The sequence below is a fragment of the Cygnus atratus genome, chromosome 2, assembly GCF_013377495.2.
Source record: "Cygnus atratus isolate AKBS03 ecotype Queensland, Australia chromosome 2, CAtr_DNAZoo_HiC_assembly, whole genome shotgun sequence".
In the NCBI taxonomy this organism is placed as follows: Eukaryota; Metazoa; Chordata; class Aves; order Anseriformes; family Anatidae; genus Cygnus; species Cygnus atratus.
Genome location: NC_066363.1, coordinates 49,806,341 through 49,834,169, shown reverse-complemented (window position 1 = coordinate 49,834,169; position 27,829 = coordinate 49,806,341). Strand labels below are relative to the sequence as shown.

At 37.5% G+C, this 27,829-nt stretch overlaps 1 protein-coding gene across 1 annotated transcript in view; it reads right to left on the bottom strand.

The window, feature by feature from the left end:
- The window catches only part of DCDC2 (doublecortin domain containing 2), a 64,103-nt gene extending 36,505 nt beyond the window's left edge, over nucleotides 1-27,598 (bottom strand). Inside the window, 4 exon segments of the mRNA XM_035549610.1 lie at nucleotides 3,923-4,054; nucleotides 4,177-4,253; nucleotides 23,921-23,972; nucleotides 27,306-27,598. Of these exon segments, the coding sequence (XP_035405503.1) occupies nucleotides 3,923-4,054; nucleotides 4,177-4,253; nucleotides 23,921-23,972; nucleotides 27,306-27,598 (554 nt within the window).
- Between the last annotated feature and the right edge of the window lie 231 nt (nucleotides 27,599-27,829).

Below are 27,829 nucleotides of genomic sequence, written 5' to 3'. Positions count from 1 at the left end.
GGCTGAATGGGGCTGGATGAGGCTTTGAGCAACCTGGTCTAGTGGGAGGTCCCTGCCCATAGCAGGGGGGTTGGACTTAGATGACCTTTAAGGTCCCTTCCAACCCAAACCATTCTATGATTCTAAGTCTTTTAAATGCAGGAATGTTGAATGGCCATCTTGAATGGTTTTCTCTAAGCCTTCTACAGGAGCTACTTTATGTGTTATTCATAAATTTTAATAGTGCAAGGAGATATAATAAGATTAGGAGATATAATAAGATACATGCACGTACACAAAGAACCTTTTATGAAGAATATAAATAGCCTGCCTTGAGAACATCCCTGACTTATGAAATGCAAAAAAAATCAGTTTAACAGAGAAAAAGCTGCCTTTTAAGTTCATACACATAGTGGCATAACCTTGAATAAATACAGGAAAAAAAATGCAGTGCGTAGATCCACTTAGAGAACTACAAAATAGCTGAGTTTGGACAGGACTGCTGGAGACTGTGTAGTCCAAGTTCCCTGTACAAAGCAAGAGCAACTACAGCAGGTTGCTCAGGGCTATGTCCAGTTGTGTTTTGAAAAACTACAAGGATGGAGACTCCATAAACTTTCTGGGCAACATGTTCCAGTGTTTGATGACTCTTACAGTAAATTTTTTTCTCTCTTCTATTTAAGTTGAATTTTCTGTATTTCAGTTTGCTCTCATTGTCTCTTGTTCTGTCACTGGACACCACTAAAAGCCTGTCTCTGACTTCTTCACTCATCCCCAACAAATATTTATACGTATTGGTAAGATCCTCCCTGGGCCTTCTCCAGGCTAACCAATGCCAGCTCTCTCTGCCCTTTTTCACATAACATGCACCTTCAAGGCCTTCATCTTCATGGCCCATTGCTACACTTGCTTCAGCATCTCCATGCCTTTCTTATGCTCTCCACACGAAAGCACTTTGATTTTCTAGGTACATCCTGCACCTATAAAAGTACTGCACCTAGAAGTACTTCAGTTTTCTAAATGCTAAGACCAAATGTTCTCAGTGGAAAAATTGCCGCTTTTAAAAATCTTGATCATATTGCTGTTTCCTCACCAAAAAAAAGTATACTAATTCTGAAGCATTCCATCTGTACTATTCATATTTCATATTTACTTTATAGAGCAAACATTTCACAGACATCCCAACAATTTGAAGAAAAATTTGTTTCACTACCATTCAGATAACATCAGTTACACACAAACAATGATAATTAAAAAAAAAAAAGCAATCTAGACATAAGCAAAAGCTCATTTCTGAATTAATCTGACTGTATTTTGCTAGATTACATTTTGCTTTGTGGAACTTGCAAGAAAAAGGCAAATCGGTGTACTGTAGTATTGTTTTATATATTTGTATGGTGTTGCATGTACAGGTACATAGCAGTACTTACAAACATGATTTCATACCTGATCTTTCACTTTGATTATATTTTAATATTACTTTTAAAGTACAAAACTTGTTTGCTTAATGCAACTCCCAATTTTTTTATGGAAAAATATCTAGCAGTCTCTAGTTGTATATTTCATCCTAAAAATAATAATCATAATAACATAAGCATAATAAACATATCAGTCACTGAATATGACAAGGGAATTAAAAATGCATTTTTCAAATAAAAGGGAACTTCAGAGAAATATATAAGTAACTATTGACTTAACAAGTATCACACGATTCTTGTGACACTTACTTCTGAAGCTTTTTACCCACCCACCTGGTTTGAACCATTCAAACACATCCTGGTTTTGCTAATATTTCCCTGGTTAGTATTATGCAGAAGATGTCCTTGTGGTCATGTCTTCTGGTCACTGGGGGATGATCAAAGGCTTGTCCTGTGGGCTGTCAGTAGACTTCAATTTTCCCTCCCGAGTCCAAGCCAAAAAAGTGGCAGCCAAAACAAAGCAAGCATACAGACTAACAAGGCAGACAGCAAAGATACAGCTTGTGGAACCAAATATCTGCCTGTCCACACACCAGATACCTGCCAATCAGGTTGCTGTACCCCATCCCCAAGCACAATCTGGCAAGGAGAAAGGCTACTTCCTCATTGTCTTCTCTCACATATTTCTTATTTATGTCCCTATTCTGATGACGATGACTTTTTTTTTCTTTTTTTTTTTCTTTTTTTTAAAACCATATGTGAAACTATGTAAGACTTGGCAGCTTTGTATGCCATTTAATTACACGGAAAAGAAACATTGCCATATACCTAATGCAGGTTCTCGTAATTCCGCTTACCCTTCTTTAATGAGAAATTATATCTTCCCAGAATCAATGGTCTTACAAGACCTCCCCTAACACTGACATAGTTTCAGTAAACCCCAGCAATTAATGTATAACTTATTAAAGAACAACAATCACTTTACTAACGTATTTAATACGCATTTTAAGGAAAATAAAATGAAAACTGCATTAAAAGAAAACCGGAAAAAGGAAAACATTAAGTAATTCAAAAAGTCATGTACATTATCTTACTTTTAAAGGATTAAAACTGAATACAGAACGGAACTTCTTAAAATCAATTCTAAAAATGTATATAATTATATATGCTTTCATATACATCATTCAGATTTACCAAGGAGTGATACCAAGTAAAGAGAATAAAATGCAAAAGGTTTTTAAATCCCTAAACAACCTGGAAGCAGGAAAAAAATGATGTTGTGAACAGCTGTTACTCTGTTCACCTCAGAATTATGATAGCTGAGAATCAGATCCAGAAAACTGCAAAACGTGTTTAAGTTTAGTTTAAGGGAAGTAAAAGTGCTAAGTAGCCTGATAACACAAGCAAGGAAATGCCTGACTGAGAAGAAAAAACAGATGAGAGCTAACAGTCAGCAGACAGCATTAACTTCACCTTTTATGGTCTGTATCAGCTCTGGGAAAGTAATCAGAAGAACTGAAAGAGATTATGAAGATTTTATCTTCACTGATTTGAGAAAGAGATTGCAAGACTAGCCTCAGACATTGTGTAAGCTGTAAAGAATGATTCCAACAAAAGGCCCTTTCCTGTCTGAAGAATGGATTTCTGTAATGTGCTCTGCATGGGGCAATGCTGGAATGTCAGTAATTTGCCAGTACACACCTTGGCAGTCTGCTTACTCTGCAAAGTTTGTCATGGAGACTGCATATCATTTTGCTCTAAAACTTGCAAAAACTATCAGATCTTATTTTAGAAAGTTTATTTTCAGGCCTTAAGGTGATTGAAACTTATGTATCCAAGATGTCATCTGCTACTCCTGGGATACCACAACAATTCAGACCAGCAGAAAATATTGGAATTGGAAAACCCTCAACTACAGCTTTGGCCCTGGCTCTTATTAGGAGGCTGAACTGACTGAGTATAAAGCACACCCTTGTCAGAGCACAGGTCTTCAAAAACCAAAGGATCTAAAACATTCTTCTTGAAGTTGTTTGCCCCATTGACTTTAAAGAACCATCAAAATTAAAGGAAAACATGTCAGAGTAAAATAAATTACCTCCATAAAGTCAGTCAAAATGGACTGCATCCATTATTTGATATTCCAAATATTTTACTGACTTTACAGAGGTCATTGATTTTATACTGACATGCAACTTTATTATTAATGTTAAATACATTGCATTATTATTGCATTATTCCATATCTGTTAATAAAATATTTAATCAAGAAATAACTGTTGAAACAAATTGAGGGGCTTTTTTTTCTTTTTAAATAGCAGTTGCAATGAAACATGAAAGTGACTTGGAGTAAACATATTTCCATTTTCATAGAATCATAGAATGGTTTGAGTTGGGAGGTAGCTCTTAAGATAATTTTCTTATAAATTTCCCATAAAACTGGAAGGATCCATTATAGCTACTTAAGGAGTTTTAAAAACATATCTAAACATATCAACTGTATCTCACAAATATTCAGCTTCCTGATACCTGTGAACAGCTCCACTTCTGAGGGTAACTTTTGCTGTAACCATTTCGAGAATGTGGTCCCAGTGATTCAGTGTTTTCCTGGGAATAAGGAGTCGCACTACAGGGCTAATTAGATCTCCATTAGCAATCAGGCTGAAATAAAGCAAAGTAAAATAATTTGGAAGAGTATTTAAAACAAAACCCATCTGAAGTTAAGAAATAAATAAATAAAACAAAACAAAACAGATATGTTACTAACATAAAATTCTGCTTACAAAATAGTGTAGGGCTCCTGGAGTGGCTTTCGAAACCGCGCTGATGCAGTAATTCTACTATGAGTAACTGGCTTGACCTGTAAGGACAAAGAGAATTAGAAATTACTCTGTTTTCACATTGGGATAGAGCTGACCACCAGCAAGAAGGGCAGCATATCTGGAGAAGGGAGTTCCTGTTTTTAAAACATGTATTTTATTCCATTCCAGCTTCACCTTTTACAAAACATATATAATTACTATTGCAGGTTCATATAATTGTTGAATAACAACCACAGCATGGCACAACATACAGTGTCCAGTCAGAGATCAGAATTATATTGGCATCTTTTGTGACTTGTCCATCAATGTTCCTAAGCACACAAGGAAACACCTCCAAACACTGTTCTTATTTTCTTAGTCTTCACTGCTTGTAACTATAGCTCAGACAATTAAACTCTTATCTTTTTAACAATAAGTGCTATCTCTGGGTCTTTCTTCTATTACGTAGTAAGTATTTTTTTACTCATGTATAGGTCTTTCCCTCTAAATACATCAGTGATTTACAAAGGTTACTGAATACTATCCTCATTTTATAGAATTGACTCAAATGAGGTGCATTGCAGAATAAAACACAAACATTCCAGCATTATGCCCTGTACCCTTTTGTACAGATACTGTGTTGAGATCAAGAAGGTTGCTCAACATTAATCCCATTATATTGAATAGAAGGTTATGCAATACTGCCTAGCTATGATTCCCTAGCTATCCTAGCTATGATCCTAGCTATGATTGGAATTAATAAACATGCTTTCAAATTTAAAAAGAAAAAAGTGGGAAAATAAAAACAAACTCCAAAATCATTAGGAAAATTTCCTAATTCTCCATAATTAGCAAATGAAAGTAAGGTGTCATTCCCAACAAACATTCAAAAGTCACAAGTTAAATGCATTAACAACTTGGCAACGTTTCTACAGAAGACTATAAAAACTTAAAGGATTAAATAGCTGGCATGATCTGATAGAGACATTCTTTAAAATAGATGTATAAAGTATAAAGTTTATTTAAATTGGCAATGTTCCCAATTACTGTGTAAAGCAGTCTAATGATGTGATGTGTTGCAGCTTTATCACATTTTGTGCTAACTTAACCGATACTTCCCATTAAATTTAGGAAAAATGGTCTGAGCTCCAGTGCTTTAAATCGTTGCATGGGTTTTCACAAAACTTAATTTAGGACTAACAGATCTGCTTTCCAGATATTTCTCTTGCATAGACTGTAAAAAGAAAAAAATTAAAATTAAAATTAAAAAAAAAAAGAAATCAACCAAAACAAACAAACAAACACAAAAACAATAAAAGAGACGCCCAGTCTAGTAGATATTCCAAAGTGGCTAAAAATGATCTTTAAAATAATCACATCTGACATCCCACTTAATGCAAGTAACCTCACACAGCAAATTCTGCATCAAGCACATAAATTCCAGGGCTTAGGTATTTTTCTCAGGGAAAAAGCAACCAAGAAAACAAACACAAAATTTGCATTCCTTGGTGTACAAACACTTCAAGTAAAAGACAGCAACAGGTAAACCTTTTGAACAAAAACTGTTCTCCATTACTCTGCTAAAAAAGGGGGTGTTTCTATTCTGACTTCAATTCACTTTAGCATCTTGCCTTTCCCAGAGGCCCTTGTAAGCAGTGTAGCCCTCCCAACCTTCCATTTTCTGAGTCTTGGAGGACTTGAAAGCCTGCTCTGGTTGTGGACAGAGGAAGGTAGAATTAGCCTTCGCACAGCAAAGTGACTAAATGGAAGCAATCAGCAGCGTTAGGGTCGTGGTGATCTGAAGACCAGTATAATGGACGTTTTAGTGAGATTCTTCTTCAAGAGGAGAAACAGAAAGAAAGATATAGCTGCATTGTTATAGCAGTGCTTCTGGACCAGTCCAGGAAACGGGCCCCTGGCATGGCTGTGGACCTCCCTTTACTCGTCAAGCATATTTACACCTTAAGATCTGTTTCATAGATACATGTTTGTCTTGCCCTTATACAACGAGGTCATTTGCATTAGTCTGTACGTAAACTATGCCTTAATGCCTGAAGTAATTTTGATTCCCAGACTTGACATTAATTCCAGTGTGCTCTGAACTGGGTGGAAGATTCACACCTATGACTACAGGCTTGGAAGTGAGTAAGGTTGTTTGATATTTTTGCAACCTTAATGATTCTATTCTATATTTCTCATAATTATGGGAGGCAAAGATATTTTTGGAGATTGCCAAATAATGGAGGAACTCAGCCATTCTTGCAGAAACATTTAAAGCATATTTTTCAGGGCATAACTTGTCATTTAGGTCACTAAAATTTGAGATGAAAATTTACTAGGTCACAGGAAGAATAAGAAAACACACCTTAAACTGTAACATCTGAAAACATTTCTATTGCTGCTTGAGACATTAACGGTTATTTGCACACTGTAAGCAATCTAATAGAAAGCTTCAGAATTTGAAAAAATAAGGTAACTTTCTAAAGAGTATGTTATTGAAGGCAGAGGTAATACTGATTTACATCTGGTCCTAATATTTAGGCTCCAAACACAGGTTGCATCCAAAATGAGAATGACTTAAATCAGGCTGCCCCTACACCTCCCTGTATAGCTGCTAGGTTGCTAGGCTTATCCCTTATAAAGTACTTGATACGTAACTAGATTACAAGGCTAAAAGACTGAGTGATCCTATGCTTGTAGAAACTCCAGACCTAACTAACAATCAGATCGCTACATATGTCTTTAACCAACATTAGCCATAGGTATTAGAGAGCAAAAGGAAAATACTTAAAGTTCTGGAATACTTTTTCCTCATTAAATCCAAAATGCTACATTTGAAGACCTCAGAAGAGCAATGAGAGGAGATGGACTGTTAGCCCTTTCAAAAATCTGCTCACGCAGTACTCTCATTAGTAAACCTCAAAGCACTTGATACTGATTTCTCTAATGACAAAGAAACAAACACTGGAATAATGACACAGAAACCCATGGGAAGAACCAGGGCTATGTCTCCCAAACCCCACTCAAATCTTCAACACAACACTGTCTCCCAAGCACAAAGACTCTAAACTTGTCCCTCTAAACTTGTTTCTCACTTCCAGCAAGAGAAGTATTTCCCATCTGTGATACAATGCACATATTAAAAATTCTTCCTCTGCTTACCAGCATCTAATGATTCTTCAGCCTTCCACAGCAAGATCAATGTAAGATACCCAGAAACAACAGCACAAGAAACCTATACTGAGTACGCTTGATAATTCTTTAAGGACAGTAGGGATAGTTTTTAAGGGTCCTTGTCACATCTTGCTCTCCTGGTCCTTCTTTAGGTAACTGCTTTACTTTCTCAGAATAACCCACCTCTCATGTGCAACACTGTAAATGAATTTTGAACTTCTGCCTTATGTTATGTTTGTCATAGCAATACTTAAGAACTAAGTAATATTTAAGAACTAGTAATATTTAAGAACTAACACTTTGGCCCCAGTGACTGAGGCACTATATAAAGCTTTAACTGTTTCAAAACTACAGTGCTAAATACTTTTACCTCTAAATACTACTTAGATAACAAGCTACAACCTGAAGACATGGCATTGTTCAACTTTGTTAAGAAAGCCCTAATGGTTTAAGCAGTGTTCCTTTAGCCATCGGGGAGCAGACAGCATGGATGGGGTACTAGATAATCTCAGCTACACTCCCTTTTTCCATGAAAGGCAGAATCAAGAGGCAACAGGCACAAAATGAAACACAAGGAGAAAACACTTCTTTCCTGTGAGGGTGACAGAGCACTGAACAGGTTGCCCAGAGAGGTTGTAGAGTCTCCTTCTCTGGAGATATTCAAAACCCTCCTGGATGCCATCCTGCACAATGTGCTCTAGGTGATCCTGCTCGGCAGGGGGATTGGACTAGATGGTCTTCAGAGGTCCCTGCCAACCTTGGCCCTTCTGTGATTCTGTGATCTGATGGTCTGTTGAGGCTTAGGCTGATATATGATTCTAACCTACTGTGATTAGTTTGGGGTTTGCTGTTCATGCACAACTCCACCATCAGAAAAGCTTTACAGCACTTTTCCTAAAAGCTGATTCTTAATCCATTCCTGATTCTCACTGCTGCAGTTGATACCTATGCCCAAGCTCTCATGCATTCAAAACTGACCGTAAAGCCAAGTTCTTTGATCCAGTCTGCAACACTCAGGTTTCAATGATCCACACTTTACTGGAACTAGTTAGAAAACATTCACTAAATACAAAGAAGCCCTTTAGGATAGTCCCAGGTGTGTCCAATTATTTACTTGTTCCTGCGAGCTGATGAAACCATTAATTTTGATGTAGGCTTCTCAGAAGGCCATCATGTTATTGCACACAGCCCAATCACTGGGCCCCTGAGAAAACAAGCAACCTGACAGATGTTAAGGGCTCATTTATTATTCGAAGGATTGTATTTCTCCCAACAATAGATACTGTGGCATCAGCTTGCAAGTCTGTCTTTTAGGTTACTCTCTCAAAGAGTCATTAATATTTCTGACAGCCTTCTGTGGCCTAAAAGACAGCCCTGGTCTTAAACAAGAAAGCTGCAGGGAACTGTAAGATGGGACCAGCTTGGGCAGAAACTTAACGTTTTTCTTTTCTACCTAAATGTAGCCTAAAACAGAACAAAATACAAACTTGTGTTATTTTGCTAAGGATGTTTAAGTATAATTCCCTTACTGTATCAAAAAGAGAAAAGCGTATGTTAATGCAATATTACATTCGCTAATGTAAGGCCACAAAAATCAGCGCATCCAAATGCTATGATGACTCTGACAACATTAATGTGCTTAAAACACCCCACAAGTAATTGGCACAGTGCATAGATGACACCTCTGTTTCTGGGAGTTTAGAACAGAGTAGCCCAAACTAAATTAAGCAGCTACTGGACCATGTTGGTACAGAACTCTCCAAAGAGTCTTTTGTCACACCCAGCATGAACAGTGAAGGCAAGAATATTGCATCTTTCCTTGGGGTCCACACCTGCTCTGAGAGGAAAAAAAAATATAAATCATAGGAGAAAAAAAAAAAAACAAAAAACAAGCAAGCAAACAAACAAACAAAACCAGAAGGGAAACCCTGCTAAAGCATACAGGCGCGCACAACATTTTCAATTTTTAAACTGGCAAGCATGCAGATATGCAAGCAACTATAAAACAGTATTCTACAATGCTCAAGATATCATTCTTACAGATGCTCAATGTATGTTCTGTCTACAGCATAGCATATCAAGCTGTCCTAGTACAACAATGCAAAAACACAACACAAGCTACTCTACCCACATTTATAAAAAATCAGTTTGGCTAGATCTATACTGCACTGTAAAAAATAAACAAAACAAACAAACAAACAAACAAAAACAACCTATACAACATTCTTCTAATTAAGCTGTCTTATTATTTTTCTTTTTTTTTTTCTTCCTATATGGTCTTCAAGTTACTACCTCATATTGTTTAGAACGACTTCTGTGACCAATGTTAAACTACTTAAGGGTATGAAAAGAACTTTATTTTCTAAAGCAAGACAAATAATTTAAATATACAGAAGTAGACATTAATAAAATACCAAGTGCTCAGCTACTACAAATCAATATAGTTCCTTTGGAGTATACAGAGTTATGCAAAACCACTCCAGTGGAAGACCTGATCTGGGGTTTAATTAAAGAATACATGAGACTGCTCATATTTCTCTTGTAGGAGGTACCACAATATTGCACTGTCTGGAATAGCCTGACCCTCTGGCACTACAGAGTTACATATTAACAAGGAAGTGGTCTTGGGTGAAAGTTTGTGCTTACATTAACAGAACAGCATCACTAGACCCCTAAATCCTTTATTTTCTTTTAATTTCACCAGTCACATTCTCAACTGATGTAAATCAGCACGTTCTCATTTACGTCAGCTTTTGTAGGCGGATTTACATTAATCAATGGTTTGGTCCCATTATGATTTTATCTTCAAATTTTGTACATTTTCAGTTTGTTTCAGAAGACCCATCCAAGGGCAGCTTCCATATCCTACTGACAAATTTGTTGCCAATATTTCATAATTTGTGATGAGATACTCATCTGCAGTACTAAACAACAACATACAGCAGTAACACAAAGCATTTAGAACAGGAAGAAGAAAGCACTAGTACTAGTTGAAACTTAGAGGGAACTTTAAGCAAGCTTTAAGCAAGTCAGAGACAATTAATCAAATTGCTCTATAACAACATTCTATATTCATTTTCCCTTTTCAAATATGCTAAATATTCACAAAATTTAACTAACTCATGCAACACACTTAGCAAACATATACCACACACCACACAATCTACTTTAGGTACTTACATCTTCCACTGTTGACTGTTGGCAAAAATAAAAATAATAATAATAAAAAAATCAGCAGCCAAACTATTACCTCAGGTATACTATGACATATGAAAAACAGTTTTTCTATGAAAATCATTTTGAATTATCATGCCGATATCTACCATGTAAACATTTATATTTTGTGTATATATATATATGCATACATACAGAGCAATTTAATACACTTTTCATACAAAAAATTCTATTATGTTTATGTTCAGCTGTGAAAGACTGAAGATCAGCTAAAAATTTACTCTTTTTTCAAACATTATGCATGGGTTCAGCCATCAACAGATCAAGAATACTTTGCTGTGCAGTGTTTCTAACTCAAATGTTTTACAGCAACGACCAGGTTAGAAGTGTAGCACTCTAGGAAGATCATCATTGAGAATGGCTATTCAGGTAAGGTCTCTGAGCAACCCATACTTTGGTTTGAAATATACAGATTAAAAAGAACAGTTTTCACTTCTTCATAAATATGATAACTCGTAAATATGTTATATATTTATTTTGTCTTGTGTAAAGCTGTTTGCTTATCCCTATGTGTAAAGTTTTTGCTTCTGTGAATGCTACCCTGTACTTTTCACACATTCCACTCAAACCTAGACCAGAAGGTAGGACAGACCTAGCAAACTATTCAACATTTTGGCTGGGTACTCAGGACTTGCAAAAGGTGTGTGACACTTCGGAGAACCAATCCTAAACCAGAAAAGTATGCAGTTCACTAAATAGTATTTTAATTGTCCTTTGAAATTACCATGCTGCACATTTAATTTCTAAAAACAAGGTGATTTTAATGCACTTGAGAATAGTTTAAAGTAGAAATGTGACATTCTTAGCTTGGCTTTTCCATCCAGTGTACATCAAAAACTTAGAGACAAGCTAAATACAGAATTCTGGTGGCAATTCTACAGGCTGCCGTGAAAAAATGGGCTAGTTATCCTTAGACAGGAAATAGTATAACTAACTGATTTATTTCCTTTTCTTACCAGAAGAGAGCTCTGTCAGAGGGGTCAAACTGAGCAACTGCAAGATTTACAGGTTTACACGTATTTATAAAGCCATTCTGGATGGCAGCAAAACAACAGCCAGAAAGCCTAACCTCACTGAACTAGGTGCTCTATGCCAGTTTGATATAAATCTGGTTTAAGAGCTTGCCTTTCTTACTACTGTATTAATATAGCCCTGGGTGCTACTACCGTCTCACTCATGACTCACGTCACTTCATAACTAACCTATAACTAAGCTAAGTTTTAAATATTTCAACACAATGTTACATACCAAATTTATCAGCTCATGCAGTGACCCATGGCTTTACCAGCTTGTTACAATGGCCTGTCTGTTAATCAATGTGCACAGGAAAATTGAGAGCAAATATTTGCATTCCCTTAGGGTAGAACTGGGGTCAAAAGAACCAAAACCCCATTTATACACACCATCACCATCCTGTGATGTGAAAGAAAGGAATGTTCAAGGTTCAGTGATCAAAAGCAAATTAGAAAGATAAAAGTTACTTTTTCTAAAGCTATTACAACATAGGAAATATCTTACCTATTTCACAGAAACATGACTTCTTATAAACAGGCATTTTTATACACTTTAACTAAAGATGAAGAGTCAGATTCCCAGAGGAGTTTTGTCAGTACAAAACCATTTTGGTTATCTTACACAGTAATAATCCTGGATAATCTACTTTTCCCTTGCCACTTTGCATTGCTAGATGGTACACTGGATAGTACAAAACAGCCTTGAGCAAGAGACTACTAGCCTTTCTTCTCGAATGAATACAAAGCACCACTCAAACTGCTGTTACCTGCCAGGATTTCCAAGTTTACATAAATAGGTCACAACATCACAACTGTACACAAACTTCTCAGCCCACACAGAGAACAGGTGAACTGGAAATGAACTATGCCAGAAGGCACTTACATTGAGATTTCCAGATTACAAGGCTTCAACAGAACTCCCGAAGTGTTTAAAGCCACTCTCTTCCAAAAGAAATATCTGGGTTCCCTGCGTTTACCTCCAAGGTAAACCACCCTCCTTTTCAGCCATGGTAGGAGCTGGAGCTTATATGCCCTGTGCATCTGGGGGACAAGTTTTGGCCCTTCTAGCTAAACTCCAGAAAGTAAAGTTTCATTCGGGATCTGTCATAGTTTTGGGGCATTGTACGATGGGCCAAATCTTCAGTTGTCCTAGATTAGTCAATTGCATGTCCTTATCTGCCCAGGCACTAAGCCTGTGCAGTGTTCCAAAATATATCACGTTTGTGTTACTTTTGGATCCTAAGAATAGCATACTCTTCTTCTTAGTTGTATGATACTATACCCTACACTGCTTACAACACACACAATGATGGGATCAATAATGTATATTTTATCCAAGCAAAATAGATCCTGACATTTATTTCTGTCACTGACATAGTATTGTCAATTGTCACCATTTTTACCTCTCATGATTTGAGTATTTTCCCTGAATTCCTTACATATTTAAACTAAAAGGAAGTCTTTGACCTTCGTGGTTGATTAAAAGGGCCTGAACCTGTGAACAGTGACAGCCAAAGAACAAAAAGCAACTCCAAAAAGACCAAATTTTTCAAAGGTAAAAGTTGTTAATGCTTCCAGTAAGAAACATCAACATGCAGCAAAAAGTTTTTAATGAAACCAACATGCCTCATTAAAAGCTTCAGTGCTGGTATCTCTTCCCTTCCCTCCACCCTCGTCACAGTAACCCTACAGAATGAGGCAGACGTGCCAGCTGAGGAAGTGATGAACTTTCAAGTTCCATATCAAATGCAATACACACCATGAAATCTCCAGTGCCATGAACCAAGGCCTCTGCAAGCCTTTCTGTTGCTCCAAAATCCCCTAAAGCCAATCTGTAAGCAATCTGGTAATTAAAATACTCAGAATTATACAATTCAGGTATACAGAACTATACCAACAGTAATTTTATGAATCTGCAGGCCCAGTTAGAAAAAAGGACACAGCTCTGTTTTACCTGGATGTCTGGTCATTTCTTCTCTGATTCCTCCTGGTATTAGATTATGAACACTCGGGAAGAGCATCTGTTTTGTATGACTTGTTTTGCTAATTATGTTACCAGGATACTAAATACCAAACAATGTAATATAAAGTTTAACTATTAAAGATGCTGCTCAGGAGATTAAAGATGTATATCATAATTATTTTATCTTTGCATTTTGATAGTCTTATTCCCCATACTCCTAATTATAGAACTCCTAATTATATACAGCATCAGAAAAATGAGAAGTACCTCACTCAGTCTCCTACCAGCAGCAGAAGAAATCAAGCTGTTCAGATGTGAACTTCCAAGAGGGTTTTTATACTGGCATAGAATTATAAAGTGGACCTTTATACACAGTTTGTTTCCAGCCGTGAATATTCTGTATACAGTAATTTTGGGTACCACAATTTGCATTTGTTTCTTTCTAACTATTAGGAAAAAACTTATTCCTGTGAGTATAGATTGTTTTGGCATCAAATGGTTGTAGCTTTCACACACTGGGATCATTTCTAAGATATTTATTAGACAGCATTCTACTCATTGTTGGTGAGGTCACACATGGATTACTGTGTCCAGCTCTTGGCCTCCCAGTACAAGAGAGACACATGGATGTACTGGAAAGAGTCCAATGGAGGGTCACCACAATGCTCAAGGGACTAGAGCACCTCTTCTTTAAGGAGAGGCTGAGAGAGTTGGGACTGGAGTTCAGCCTGGAGAAGAGCAGGCTCTTATCAGGGCTATCTTATCAATGTCTATAAATACCTGAGGAGAGAGTGCGAGGAAGATGGAACCAGGCTTTTTTCTGTGGTGCCTGGTGACAGAGCTACAGGCAGTGGGCACAAACTGCAGCACAGGAAGTTCCATCAAACACTGGGAAGCACTTTGCTGTATGGATGACTGAGCACTGGAATAGATTCCTCAGAGAGGCTGTGGAGTCTCCCTGGATATCTTCAAAAGGCATCTGGACATGTTCCTGGGCAACCTGCTCTAGGTGTCACTGCTTGAGCAGGGGGTTGGATCAGATGGCCTCCAGAGGTCCTTTCCAACCTTAACCATTCTGTGATTTCCAGGCACTCTACCCTCAGAAAATTATATCCTGTACAGAGAAAATACGGATGAAACGTTTCTCATTGACAGCTAAAAATTAAAATGAATCAAGAGACCACTCACTGAAAAACAGCCACTTTTTTCCCATGATTAGAAGTCTCGGGTATGATAAATGTTAGGTTGGAAATAAACAATAATTACAAGTACTGAGATTTTTCATGAGAGCATACTTGGAAAAATATATGACTGTGTTAGAGACAAGGTATATCCAGCATTAATATATCACAATCATTTGTGAAGTCAAGACATTATAAACTTTAAAAATTCAATTTTTACAGATTCATACAATCATATAATTGCCCACAGATGAGTGGAGACTCCACTGTAGAAAGAAAAATTAACCTAACGGATACAGAAGAAATAATTGACCTAAATGATACTACAAAAATTACATTTTAAAATGTGGAGGAACAGAGGGAAACAGAAGTGACAACTCCTCAAAATATTTTTATAGCAACTTCTCAGGTGCATTTTGAGGAAAATTCTAATGGTAAATTCTGACCTATCAAGTCTCAAGCATTGTATTTTCCATCTCACACTGCCCTGTCAAGGTGCCTGCCTCTTCAGCTGACACTGGACAATGCTAGGGAGTCCTTCCTAATCCAGCATCCCACCGAGGATGGAGCACGTAACTGACCTAGACTGGGATCTGCTGATAAACTATGCCTGCCCCATAAGATCCCATAGCTGATGTGCTGCAGCTTGAGACCATCAGCAGGAGGCACATTCTGCCAGTCACAATCTTGTTCTGCAGTTACACTTCATCAAAGGACCAGACACACTCTGTGAAGTCCCCCAGCAGGCAAATGCACTCCACTGCATGTTCTAGCACATGATTGTGTCATCCAGCTTGTGATCAGCATGAGGGACTGACAGGCACTGAATCCGAAAAAGAAATGAAAAAGTTTCAAAATATTAAAGCACTTATTCAAATCCTTGTAATTATCAAGCTGTTTCGCTACAGAGGGATGTTCTGGGGTTGCATACAGATGCAAATACTCAGGTCATAAATGCATGAAAGTTTTGAGGAATTGTTACTAATCCCCTGAAAAACCATTAGTGAGAATACTAATTGTTGTATTCTACAAATACTCCTCCAAATATGACCACATCTAAACCAACCTATAAAAGAAGAATCTGCAAATGAAATAGAATAACATCAAAACATGCTTATGTAAAACAGTGAAAAAAAGGAATGTATCACAGGAAAAAAGTGACCAAGAAACACCTACTAAGTTTCAGGCAATAAAATTGCAGAAGGATACCCAGGGTGATCACGCAAGAAACGTGGAGGTGGAACAGTGATGAGTTATCTGAACCCATAGATGAGGGCTGGGGGAGCAAAGTCCCACCCACTGTAAGCAAAGATCAGGTTCGAGACCACATGATGGAACTTAACAGGTACACGTCTATGGGGTCCTATGCCATGCATACCAGGGTCCTGAAGGAACTGGCTGATGTAGTTGCCAAGCCTCTCCATCATATTTGAAAAGTCCTGGAAGGGAAACATCACTCCCATTTTTAAAAAGGGTTGAAAGGAAGACCCAGAGAACTACAGATCGGTGAGCCTCTCCTCTGTGCCTGGGAAGATCATGGAACAGATCCTCCTGGAGGGGAGGAACTGGATGATCTTTAAGGTCCCTTCCAACCCAAGCCATACTGTGATTCTATGAAAGGCAAGATAACCTCTGGTGGGTGGTTGGCAGAGAGACCCTAGTGCATCCCTCACACCTGGGCCCCTGACACGCATCACTGAATCTGGCAGTCCAAGACCATACATATACACAGTCACTTGTAATGCTAAATGACAGCACTCCAAAGTGAACCCACCACTCAAAGAATGTGGTTAATGAGATCCTTCCTCAACTAGCCCAACACTTGCCTACAACCAACCAGCTCTTACAGTGCCAATTTTCATACTCACTGCCTATACTTACTGCTCCCAATCAAAGGGCAATACTGTTATAAATACACTATCAATAGGCAAATATGTTACAAAGTGTGGAGCATGATGTTTCCATAGCATTGTCCCAACTGCTTAAACATCATAAAAAACAATGGTGAACCTGAGGAAAGGAGTCTACGTCACCCTTGTTTCTCTATAATATAGATCCAGATCTAGATATGGCTTATGTAGAGTAAGAAATATATGTAAAGTTTTCTTAAATACCTTTATAAAACTTTTTCTGGAATATAACTTGGTAAGAGAGATCCAAGTGCAATGACAATGAATCCTGAGCTGCACAAAAGATACTTGTGTCAGTGTTTACCACACAATCACCTTGTCCTATAAGCCCAGGAGAAAAAATGAAGTGCAAACAAAAAAAAAGTCAGTGTTGTTACTAACTAAGAAAATCTGTCTGCTATCAACCAAGGGCAAATCTATCTATATGGCCAGTAATGCAGCTTAACACAGGCCTACTATAAACTTAGGAAACCAAATCTGTTTCATAGAGACACTATTATCTTCATTTGTTCTTCCTGTTGAAAGAGACAGGTTCTTCGATATCAAAGTACATCAACTCTTCTTAGGTGCCTGCAATTCTTTACTTTTATAATAATGAATTGCAAAGATGATTTACTTCAGTATGTTCAAAAAACTGTTGGTCATACGAAGCCAGACAAAGAAAGGAGGTTTCAGATGCACACACATTTGTCTCAAACACGGAACTTAAAACAAATAGTTGCCCATAGAATCTGCAAATCCAAAAGCCAAGTTTTATTCTTTAGCAGATTACCCACAAACCAGCCCCAAGGACAATTCATCTTTTTGAGTGCACAAGGAGAAACCATCTAGATTAGAGAGAGTGCCTAAAGAAATATTAATGTCCACTCTTCATACATTATAGTTGGAAAATAATGTTCTGTACCTTTTACAAACAATTAAGCTTATAATAAGCAAATGGTAACTGTGTTGGTCCATCCTTCCTCAAGAGATTTGTTAAACTCCTCAAGCACATCATTTAACATGTATTTATATTCGCAGATCACCTTCACTACAAAACAAATCTCTCTTTCAAAACATGAAGTTCAGTTGCCAAAAAACATGAAGGACAGATACATATCTGAACAATATTTTGTATCAAAGCTTTAGCTTGGGTTAGGATGAAATATTTTTACTACTTTCTCTATCAGTACTGTAACAATAAAATGTTTTGAGACATATTATTACAGCATTAGAGCTCTGACAGGGGCCAAGAGCCTGGCTGCCGTCTGCTGAGTGACACACAGTTTTCCCATGCTCATGGGCCAAGTGTCTTCTTTCATCCTTACTGTTGTCTCTGGTTGAAAGAGGGAGTAGGGAGAAATCCAAACTTACTATTGCCACAATACCCTCCGGAAGTCTAAACTAAGATGGGATGTGACACTTCTGGGGGATTAGCTTGTTGCAGAAACCATCAAAAGGAAATTGAAAATCAGACTTTTTGTAGTAAGCTTGCTTCAGCCTTCCATGCAGACTAGCTACCATTACGTGGTATAGTGCAAAAGATATGTTGTCGCTTGTCTGATAGGATAAACAGCAAAACAGAAAGTAAAGAGTACTACTACCTCAGTAAAAAACTTGAGCTAGAGAAAAATTTGCTCATACAGACAGCCTGTCTCTCTTTACCACTGGTGCTCATTGCCTTATTTCTGCTTTGTTCTTTTCTTACTCCCTCTTCATTACCTGCAGCTCACCTTTCTGACTGTCACACACACTCCCATTCAAGTGAAGGTGCAGCACTTTGAAAATGAGCTGAGTGGCACGCTCAGGTTCTGGTGTCACAGCAGCATGAGAACTAAGGGGTTTTACCTAAACCACTGCTGCTAATGATAAGTGGAGTATAGTACAAATGGGCAAGGAAGTAGTCGATACACCTAACAGTGGATGAAGAACAGAAGACATGGTTTTAAAATCCCACCAGCTCTAGCAGAGTGCAGTAGGGTATAAACTTGTGAAGACATAACTTGACAGTTTCTCAAATGTTACTGAATCAAAGCTTATCTCAGAAATCCAGGAACTGAGAGCAGATGTTAATGTGAAACTAAACAACATGCAGACAGATGTTCGGAAATTAAAAGGATCTTGCAGGTTTTTCCTGTTCTAAACTCCTACCTTTCTTCTACACAATTATCCATTTTCTCTTGAACTATTCTCTTCATCGCATGCACTAAGTATGACAGTCTTATGATGATTTGCAACAGCAAAGATGGTAATAAGGTTTCTAACTATCCTCACAATCCAGTGACTGTTAAACAATATACTTATAAAGTATATAAAAATAACATTTTTTTTTTCAAAACCTACAGCATGCCATCTCCTTTCCTGCCCTGGGTATGGCTCAAAAGTCTGCTGAAGTCAATGATCACTGAACTAGACATTCCCATGAAGAGAATCTATTGGAGCTCTTGCTGCTTAGAAACATAATAAAAGTTAAGTACCATTTTCATGTGCTTTGCTCCTATCAAAGCACACCATTTACAGTAAGATGACAGAATAGCCCTCTCTCATTCCATACTGATGCTGGTTTATACACAAAACTTGACAGAAAAGGACTATAAGTTCAAGTCCACAGCTGGCATAGATTAGTGAATAAAAATAACTATTTTTCCATCAGCTGAACATTTGACTTAGATACTTCAGTCATTTGCCGGCTTTAGACTGGTAAAGAATTAGATTTTAAGGCACTGGATTAAATAAATATATAATTGATACTATAAATACTATCAGATAATGACATGATTTCATTGAAGACTGCATTGAAGCCTGATTCACATCAGTAGAGCGAATGAGGTCTTTTTAAATATTTTTGAAGACGCAACTCTTATCAATGATTGAGCCTCACTACTGGTGGGGGATACATACACTCTTTCCACCTCATTTTTCTTTGACCAAAGACAGCCCATGAAGTCTGCTGATGATATCATAATGAGGCATTTTGTGGTATAGACTCTCTATAAATCTATCTGCTTAGACAGAATAAAATGTGCTTTATCAAGCTATTTCAGCACTGACCCATCTTACAGACAATCACATCTATTTGCATGTTCCACTTTTCACATTAAATAGATGGATAGTGCTTAATGAATTATTGTGTGACATCATTTGTTCATTGATATATTGTAACAACATACCTACATCAAAAACTTCTTGGCCAAACTTTCCCCAAAGCTCCTCTTGTCATTTGTAAAGGACACACCAAAAAAAAAAAAAAAAAAAAAAAGGGCACTTACTTACTAGCTATAAGCTGTACATCCTTGTTACCACCAGATGTGTCAGGTAAGGCAAAGGCAGAATCATGGTATTTGAGAAGCTCCAGCTACAAATGAAACAGGGCATAACAGAGAGAACTAATACTGCTCTCATCAGGGGCAGAACCCATTCCTAAATGTTAAATCTCACCACCTTACAGGAATGGACACTAAGGGATTTTGTTAGATAAGCTCTTGGAAGCCTTGAGATAGAGAAGATTCCTTAATTTTTTGTTGGTGGTGGTGCTTGTTTTTTTCCTCAGGAACACTTTCCTAGAAGACCAGACTCACAGTTACAGATGTCAGTAGAAAAACCTATTTCTGATAGAGTACTTACTCTGTTTTGTCACTCCATGACAAAAGTGAGAAGAGAGCTTAGTAAATTATCACTCTGTATTTCCCATCTATTCTTCTTTCTGAATATAGGTCACTGTATTTACACCATATCCTGAACAAGAATTCCTTCTTTTTAATTCTAGTTTGACACACATTTTCTAGTTATATGCAAATTTAAAGTAAGTGAGATGCTGCCTTCAAAGAACATTAAAGTACTTGCAAAAGCAGATGTCAAACATTTAGCAGTTTAACTAATAACCTACAGCTGCATACAAATACACAATGTACAGTGACTACATATTTTTATTCCTTTTGCCTCTCTCTTCACTAACCAGAATTGGAAGTAGATATTTGTTATACTGGAGGAAAACCTACACTGAGAAACACTCATCAGGTAGGAAATGCCGAAGTGTGTGCTTCATACAACCAGAATTCATCTGCTTGTACATAAGCATGAAGATACCATCCTTAATTGTTGACCATGTATTTTCCAAATACTAATCCTGTGGCATCTATTTAACCCTTCCAGATCATTGGTGAACAGTACTATGCACGTACAGAGAAATGACTGTCATCACCACTAGGCCAGGCTCAGTGTGATTCCAACACTCGGTCTAGGGCAAGCCAGCACTAATAGCTTCAAGACCATCTCCTCCAATGGGGAACAACAATGACAAAAAATAAAAATAAAAAAATCATCAATTCTGAACATACCACCAGGAATAAAGAGGAAAAATAAAATAAAATAAAATAAAATAAAATAAAATAAAATAAAATAAATAAAATCTGTGATTGCTTACCCTTGAGGTCATGTTCAGAGAAAGACCAGTTTCTTGTGAGAGCTGAGTGGCTGCCAGGTGAGAAAGGTGGGAGGCAACCCTAAGGAGCATGCTTTAAGAGCAGTTACTGTTGTCTCAAGGCTCAGACTAACTGCAGCACTACTGAGATCATGCGAATAGCCCATGGTCCAGAGCCCTGGTAAATTCTATCACATCTGAAAAAATGTTTGGGGGAAAAAAAAAGGAAAAAAAAAAAAAGGAAAGAAAGAAAGAAAGAAAAAAAAGAAATGGAGCTAATGAAGGAGAGCTGGTTAATACTTCAGCACCAGCACAAAGAGACCAGGAATTGTCCTGGCAAAGATCACACCCTGATTTTAGCCTGGAGTTGTCTGTGAGTGCATTAGTGAGCCTGCCCCCACCCTCTTAGCCCACCAGAACACTATGACTCAGATCTGACCCACAAATTTCTCTGTAGGCCCAGATAAAAATCTGTAGACCAGTACTATGTTTTATTTCATTTTTAGGACTCTTCAAATAAATCAATTACATAAATTAAACTTAACGTGGAGAGCTCAACTCTTCACAGAGACCATGGAGATTGCAAATATTAGTCAAACAGGAGGAAAAAAATCTGATGTAACAGATAGCTTATACTGGTTTACTTCAAAGCCCTGAGATAGCCAAAAGTGTTCAGAATACAACAAGAACTGAATACAGAAGTAACAGAAGCCTCTCTTACCAAACATGCAACTGTAAATAATGGAAACAACTTCTACAACCAGTTCTCTAAGTGAAAAGAATTTCTATTATATTCAGAATCTCTGTATACGTATATACATATAATGTATGTATAATAAAATAATCCTCAGAGTCTGTTAAGGATTTGCAGCAAAATCAACAGACTTAAAACTAGCCTTAAAGTAGCAAGCCTTGTGGTTATCCTGATAAGTGGTAATATCAGAACTTGGTTAATATTCTTTCATGAAGACAACTACCTGCTCACCAACAGGCATATGGAATTAGTCACACTACACACTATTAATGGGAGTTGCACAAATTAGTGAATGCAACCAAACACATTTTCAGAGATAATTTGAAGCGATTGTCTCAGGTTATCTTTTTCTTGTCCTGAATAGATAAGAATCATTTTATTTTTCCTAGATACCTAGATAGATACTGTTTTTTTTAGATAGATAAATTTTTAGTATTGTTTAGCATTTAGTGTTGTTTAGTATTTAGTTTTGTTAGATAGATACATTTTCTTTTTCCTAGATACATATCACCTAGATAATGTTTTAGCATAAAGTATGGTACTATCCACAATTCAGATGTTCAGAAAAAAAAATAGTACAGACTGCTCATACACCCAAAGGTTGGGGTTTCTTTAGGTTCAGAGCTATCTTTTGTGTTGAAGATTCAGATAAATGCAGTATAGTTATTGTACAAAACTTTTCCCACTGAAAAAAATAAATATGATCTGTTACTAAGATCACAATTAAAAGTGATATGAATTACTTGATTCTGTCTGTCCACCTTGTAGTATCATGAGTAAATAGTTTCAGCAAAATTCACAAAGTTTAATCAAAGGAGACTCAGGGCTGGAATAAGAAAATGCTGTAGGTCAAAAATTGAATTTATGGATAAAGGATATCAGAAAGGCAGTGCATATGTGTGGATATGTTGCTAATTCTTAGATACACCTCAGAAACAGAGCATAACCCTAATGCTGACTCATCAGTGTTGAATTAGTTTTTCCTATTTTTGAAAATTGTTCTATTTCCTCTAGGGAAAAAAAAAAAAAGGAGACATGAAGAACTACACAAAAAAACAAAGCTCTCTCTACAATGCTCTTGTCAATTGCATAAATAAACTAGAAATTATTTACAGTAAATTTATACAGCACTTGTAGTAAATCAAATCTCTGACTTTCTGTTGAATTTGATCTTCCTGTTGACTGTGCCCATTTGAACAATTGAACAAATAAACAAACAAACACAGGTTACAAAGTCATTATCATTTATAAAATGCATGTGTCATATTTCACAGCCTCTGAATAAAAAGAGTCAGAGTATCACAGGAAATGTCATTTTGGCAATAAGCCCTCCATTTTGAGAGTCTTCTTTTACAAGGTGTCCTACTGTCTGAAGACACCTGGTACACAAAACATTAAATTGCTAGAAACATGGCATGAGAGCACAAGGCAGAAGAAATGGAAAAATTTGTGAGCTGATGCTTCTTGTCAGGCAGAAGCTGAAATTCAAATGTTTGTTTGGGAATCATTGCTATTCATATACAGAATTAAAAAAGTAAAAATAAGGCAGAGTCATGTGTCTCAAAACCCCAAACCCACTGAGTTTTTTGAAACCTGCAGTTGTGTCATTAGGTCATAGTGTAATGCCATTAATACAAAACTGTTGAGGTTGGAAAATCATGGACTAGAACTAGTTAGAAATTTGCAACTGACACTGGCAGTGACTGGAAGAGGCATTTCAATCAAAAATGACTCTTCTCCAGAGAAAATATTGTATTTTGAATAAAATTTCCTGGTCCAAAACCTCCAAAGTTCTAATTCCAATAATCTCTTCTGAACGAAAAAAAAAAATTAATGATCAGTGACAACACTATGAATTTTTCTTTGCTGAAAGTTTATGAGTGGATGTGGCAATTCAGAAAGCAGAATGGAAGACAGTCAGTCCATTATGTTCAGAGCAATCAGAGCAATAGTCATTGAAATATTACAACCAGAATGCTAGATAATTGTATTATTTCTGAACACAATAAATATATATTAAAAAAAAAAAAGGTGTAAATGCAGGCATGCCACTAATACTAACCGCAGGGTTATTTCTTAAATATTTCAGATATCCTACCTCATTGTTGACTTCAGCAGGTTTTTTCTTTGTTTCTCCTATGTCCAAATAGCTGTGGAAGGACAACACTATTGATTATCTACAGAAGCATCTAACTTACACAGTACAAATATTTTTACTTTTTTTTTTTTCACACTGAAGCTCTTAAAATTTATCATGCCTCATTATAACACAAATGGTAACTAATTCAAGATTTTAAAGGAGTGTTAATATAAATCTACACGATAGCGATTATAAGAAGAATAAGAAGTTGGTAAACTAAAACCCGAAAATGATATTAAAAATACAGAGCTGGTGGGCATCCATCCTGTCATTAAAACATGTCCAACAAAAATAAATCACTGCACAAAACGCAGAAGATGCTAAGAAAATTTCCATTCAGTAACAAGCAAAACATTTATCTCTGGGCCATTACAAAAGATGGGGGAGAGATAACCATCTAACTTCACATCACTGGTGATTAGTACAGACGGTCAGTAACCTAGTTGTCAGAAAGAAGCTCACATAATACTGTGAGGTGGATCAATAAACCTCAGCATGATATCAGTTTATCAGGGTTTTCAAAGTCATCATCTTGCCTCTTAGTTTCTCACCCTAAGTCTGATATATTTAAAGCCTCCGTCCATACCCAAGTTTAACCAGGACATTGGCTAGTTTAAGAGGATCTGTACCACTTGTGTTTCAACATGACTTGGACACACCTGAAAACTGTATATCCTGTTTTACTGCAGTTGTGATGCAAGAATAGAATATTCACAACTATTTTAAGAATAAACAAAATACAAGACTGGACAAGAAAACAAAATATAGCTGTTTGAACATTACTGCACTCCATTAGGGTACACATTCCCACAAAAACACTGCATTAACACAAAAGTGACAATTAAAATACACTGTGATGGACTAGGTGTATGTTGCCTTTCCAAAGAAAAGGAATTAAGTAAGCCTTCAAGCATGAGTAACCCTGAAACTGGCCAACAGACAGGTACCCAGACCACACTAACTCCGTTTCCTTATCAGAACTCTAAAAGCTTTGCGAGCTGGTCTTCTCATGAATTCAGCTTGCAGAAGCTGCAGGCACATTGAGCTGTTTCTACTTCTCATAGCTGTCACTGCTGTAGAATGAGACACCTCAGAAGTATCTATCTCAAGATGTTAAAATTGACAGAGGTTCATGTGGCAAAGGTGAAAGCAGTTAAGCTTAGAATTCACTGAGGACAGGGAAAAAAATGATTCAGTCTCAGCATACGGCATCTGCGAAGAAACAAATGCACCACTTGAAGTGGAATGATGACAATTTCAGCTCCTGCTTTTCCTTGGATATTCTCTCCTTTCTATTACGCTCCCACACATGGGTGCCACAAGTCGTCAGTCCAAAGTTCAGCCCTGCTTAGTCTATCACAAACGAATCTGACAAGCATCACTGAAAAAAAAAAAAAAAAAAAGTAAAAACGTACAAATTCTTGCTGCTATAAGACCAGAGTCAGATCCTTTATGACAGAAGCTCTGGTCTCCCACAGATGCAACTACTTTATCTTTGCCCGTGACACATACAGAAACATACAGAAACATACATTCATTTCTCTAATTCTTCCAATTTCTTCCAGAAAGCAATCCTTTCAACTGACCCCTCCTCTCCTCTGACCTGTCTGGCTAAGAAGGACCCCTAATTATCAGTCTACAATCTAGTTAAGAACAAGTTCAACATTAAACAATCCAGCCTGCCTTAAATAATGCTTGTAAAAGCATTCCCTACTTTTACAGTACTATATAAATACATACTAATAGTGAAGAACCCTAACTCTGAACAGAAGAACAGAAAAGATCTTGTCATCCAGTTCATCCTTCCCACAGTGTAGGACTATCACATGCTATCAAGGGATATATATCTAAAAGCCTGCTTTTACTGAGTGCTTTAAGTTAGCCTTTTTGAAGGTACTTTCTTCATTGACCTTAAATACTTCAGTATCCTGTTGCACGTTGCAATCATAAAAGTCCAAAAAGCTCTCACCACAAAACTCTGATCGTAAAATATGAAATGATAAAAATAAATGCATTTTCCCATCAAAAATAAATCCAGGGCACTCAATTGTCTACACAGTGCATGCTACTGTCAAACACTTACTTACTTTTAGCCTGTCTCTTGAACATAAAACACATTTAGAGAGGTGAAACGTGCTGAGAACTAACAGCTTTAACCCATTCACAGGACCACAAAATTTAATACCAAAAGATACAGTAGTTCTTGAATTGAGCACTGCATTTGACATGGAAGAGAGCAGCGTGGGAAAGGGGCTTATATTTAACCTGTCATACATCTTCTCTCTAACTTTGCCACTGAAGCCCAAGACACTTCAATAACTTTTTAGAAACAGTGACAAAAATGGTAAGGCTGCTGATAGAAAACCTGTTCATTACACACAGAGCTTTATTCTGAAACATACCGAGCTCTCCTGAAAAATGGTACATGATCAAGACAGCAAGGTTCTGTAGAGCGGGCACTTTACCATATAAATTCCCAACCACCCCCAGAAAGGGATTCCTAATTCTGAGATTATTTTTTAAAATGAGCTGTACAAAAAACACACACAAAGATTGAACAAAACTTGTAATTAGGCAGCTGAGACAACAAAATTCACTGCCAGAATTAAGAATCATTACTGATCACATTCAGAGCCACTCAGGAAACCACACATAAAAGCACAGATCTGCTCCACGATATTCTCCTAGTCAGTCACTAGAAAATAGAGAAAATATCAGTTTAATTCTTGGTGTCTTCACAGGGAAAACAAAGCAAAGTCATCTTTTAAAGAACAGGAGGAACTCAGCTATTGTCATCATAAGAAAGCCAAATGAACAGAAATGGATGGAGATGTGGACAGTTTAGTAGAATATTTTAGACTTTTAAAAAATAAGCAAGAAAGGAAAAATTGGGAATTAAATTCCCAGGCTCATCAACTTTGCTACAACACTGTCAACACTCCACCTTTCTAGAGCTTTCTCCCTATTAACACTGAGCACAAAGACTGACACTTATCCCTCCATGAAGCACATCCATCACAGCAACATGCCAATACAGCATGACCTTCAGGGTAAAGGACTGCTTCTCCAATTCTATCACCATGTCAAGGAGAAGGCACTGTGAGACTAATGATTATAGCAGGCTTTCTATGGCTCACCTCCAAAGCTCTTTTGCAGTATTTTCTGTCACAAATACCTAACTTTCTTGTTGCCTTAGAACACGGCCTTTTAGTCCGTTTTGTGCAATGCCTAATAAAAGGGGTGCAGGGAATGGGGGGAGGTCTCAAGTATTGCCACAGTGCAAAACCCCAAATGCTGGTATTCAAGTTCCATATAAATCTTAAGTCAATTTTCAGCCACTCACTTCAGTTTCTTGAAGGCTTCCCTGCCACCAGCCACATACTGCTCTCCACTCTGAAGCTCCTCCAGCTGCCGGACACGATGCCCAGCCCGGGGGGTATAGATGTTACGCACGGCTCCAAAGTGTGCCTTCACCCCACCTGTCACTTCTTTCAGGAAGACCTCAAAGTTGGACACTTTCTTCTCATTGATGACAATGCGGCGCCCCGGGAAGAAAGGATCCCCATTGCGATACACCAGCACACTCTTCACCATCGGCTGCGAGAGGAACGACCCCTTTGTGCCAGGACTAGTCATGCTCGGTAGCCCAGGACCTGCTGTGTAGCCAAATCCACCATGGGGCACTGCCTGTACCTGTTTATTTGGGAGAGGGCTCCTGCCTGAGCACCCCTCTCAGCTCCACCCTGAGAACTGCCACAGCAGGGCCGCGGCAGGAGGGCCCACCTCCAGGAGGCAAAGGAGGGAGCTGGCAGCTGTGGGGAGGGATCTCAGCCTCCCCTGGGTTTCCAGTACGGCTCTGCTCTGCCT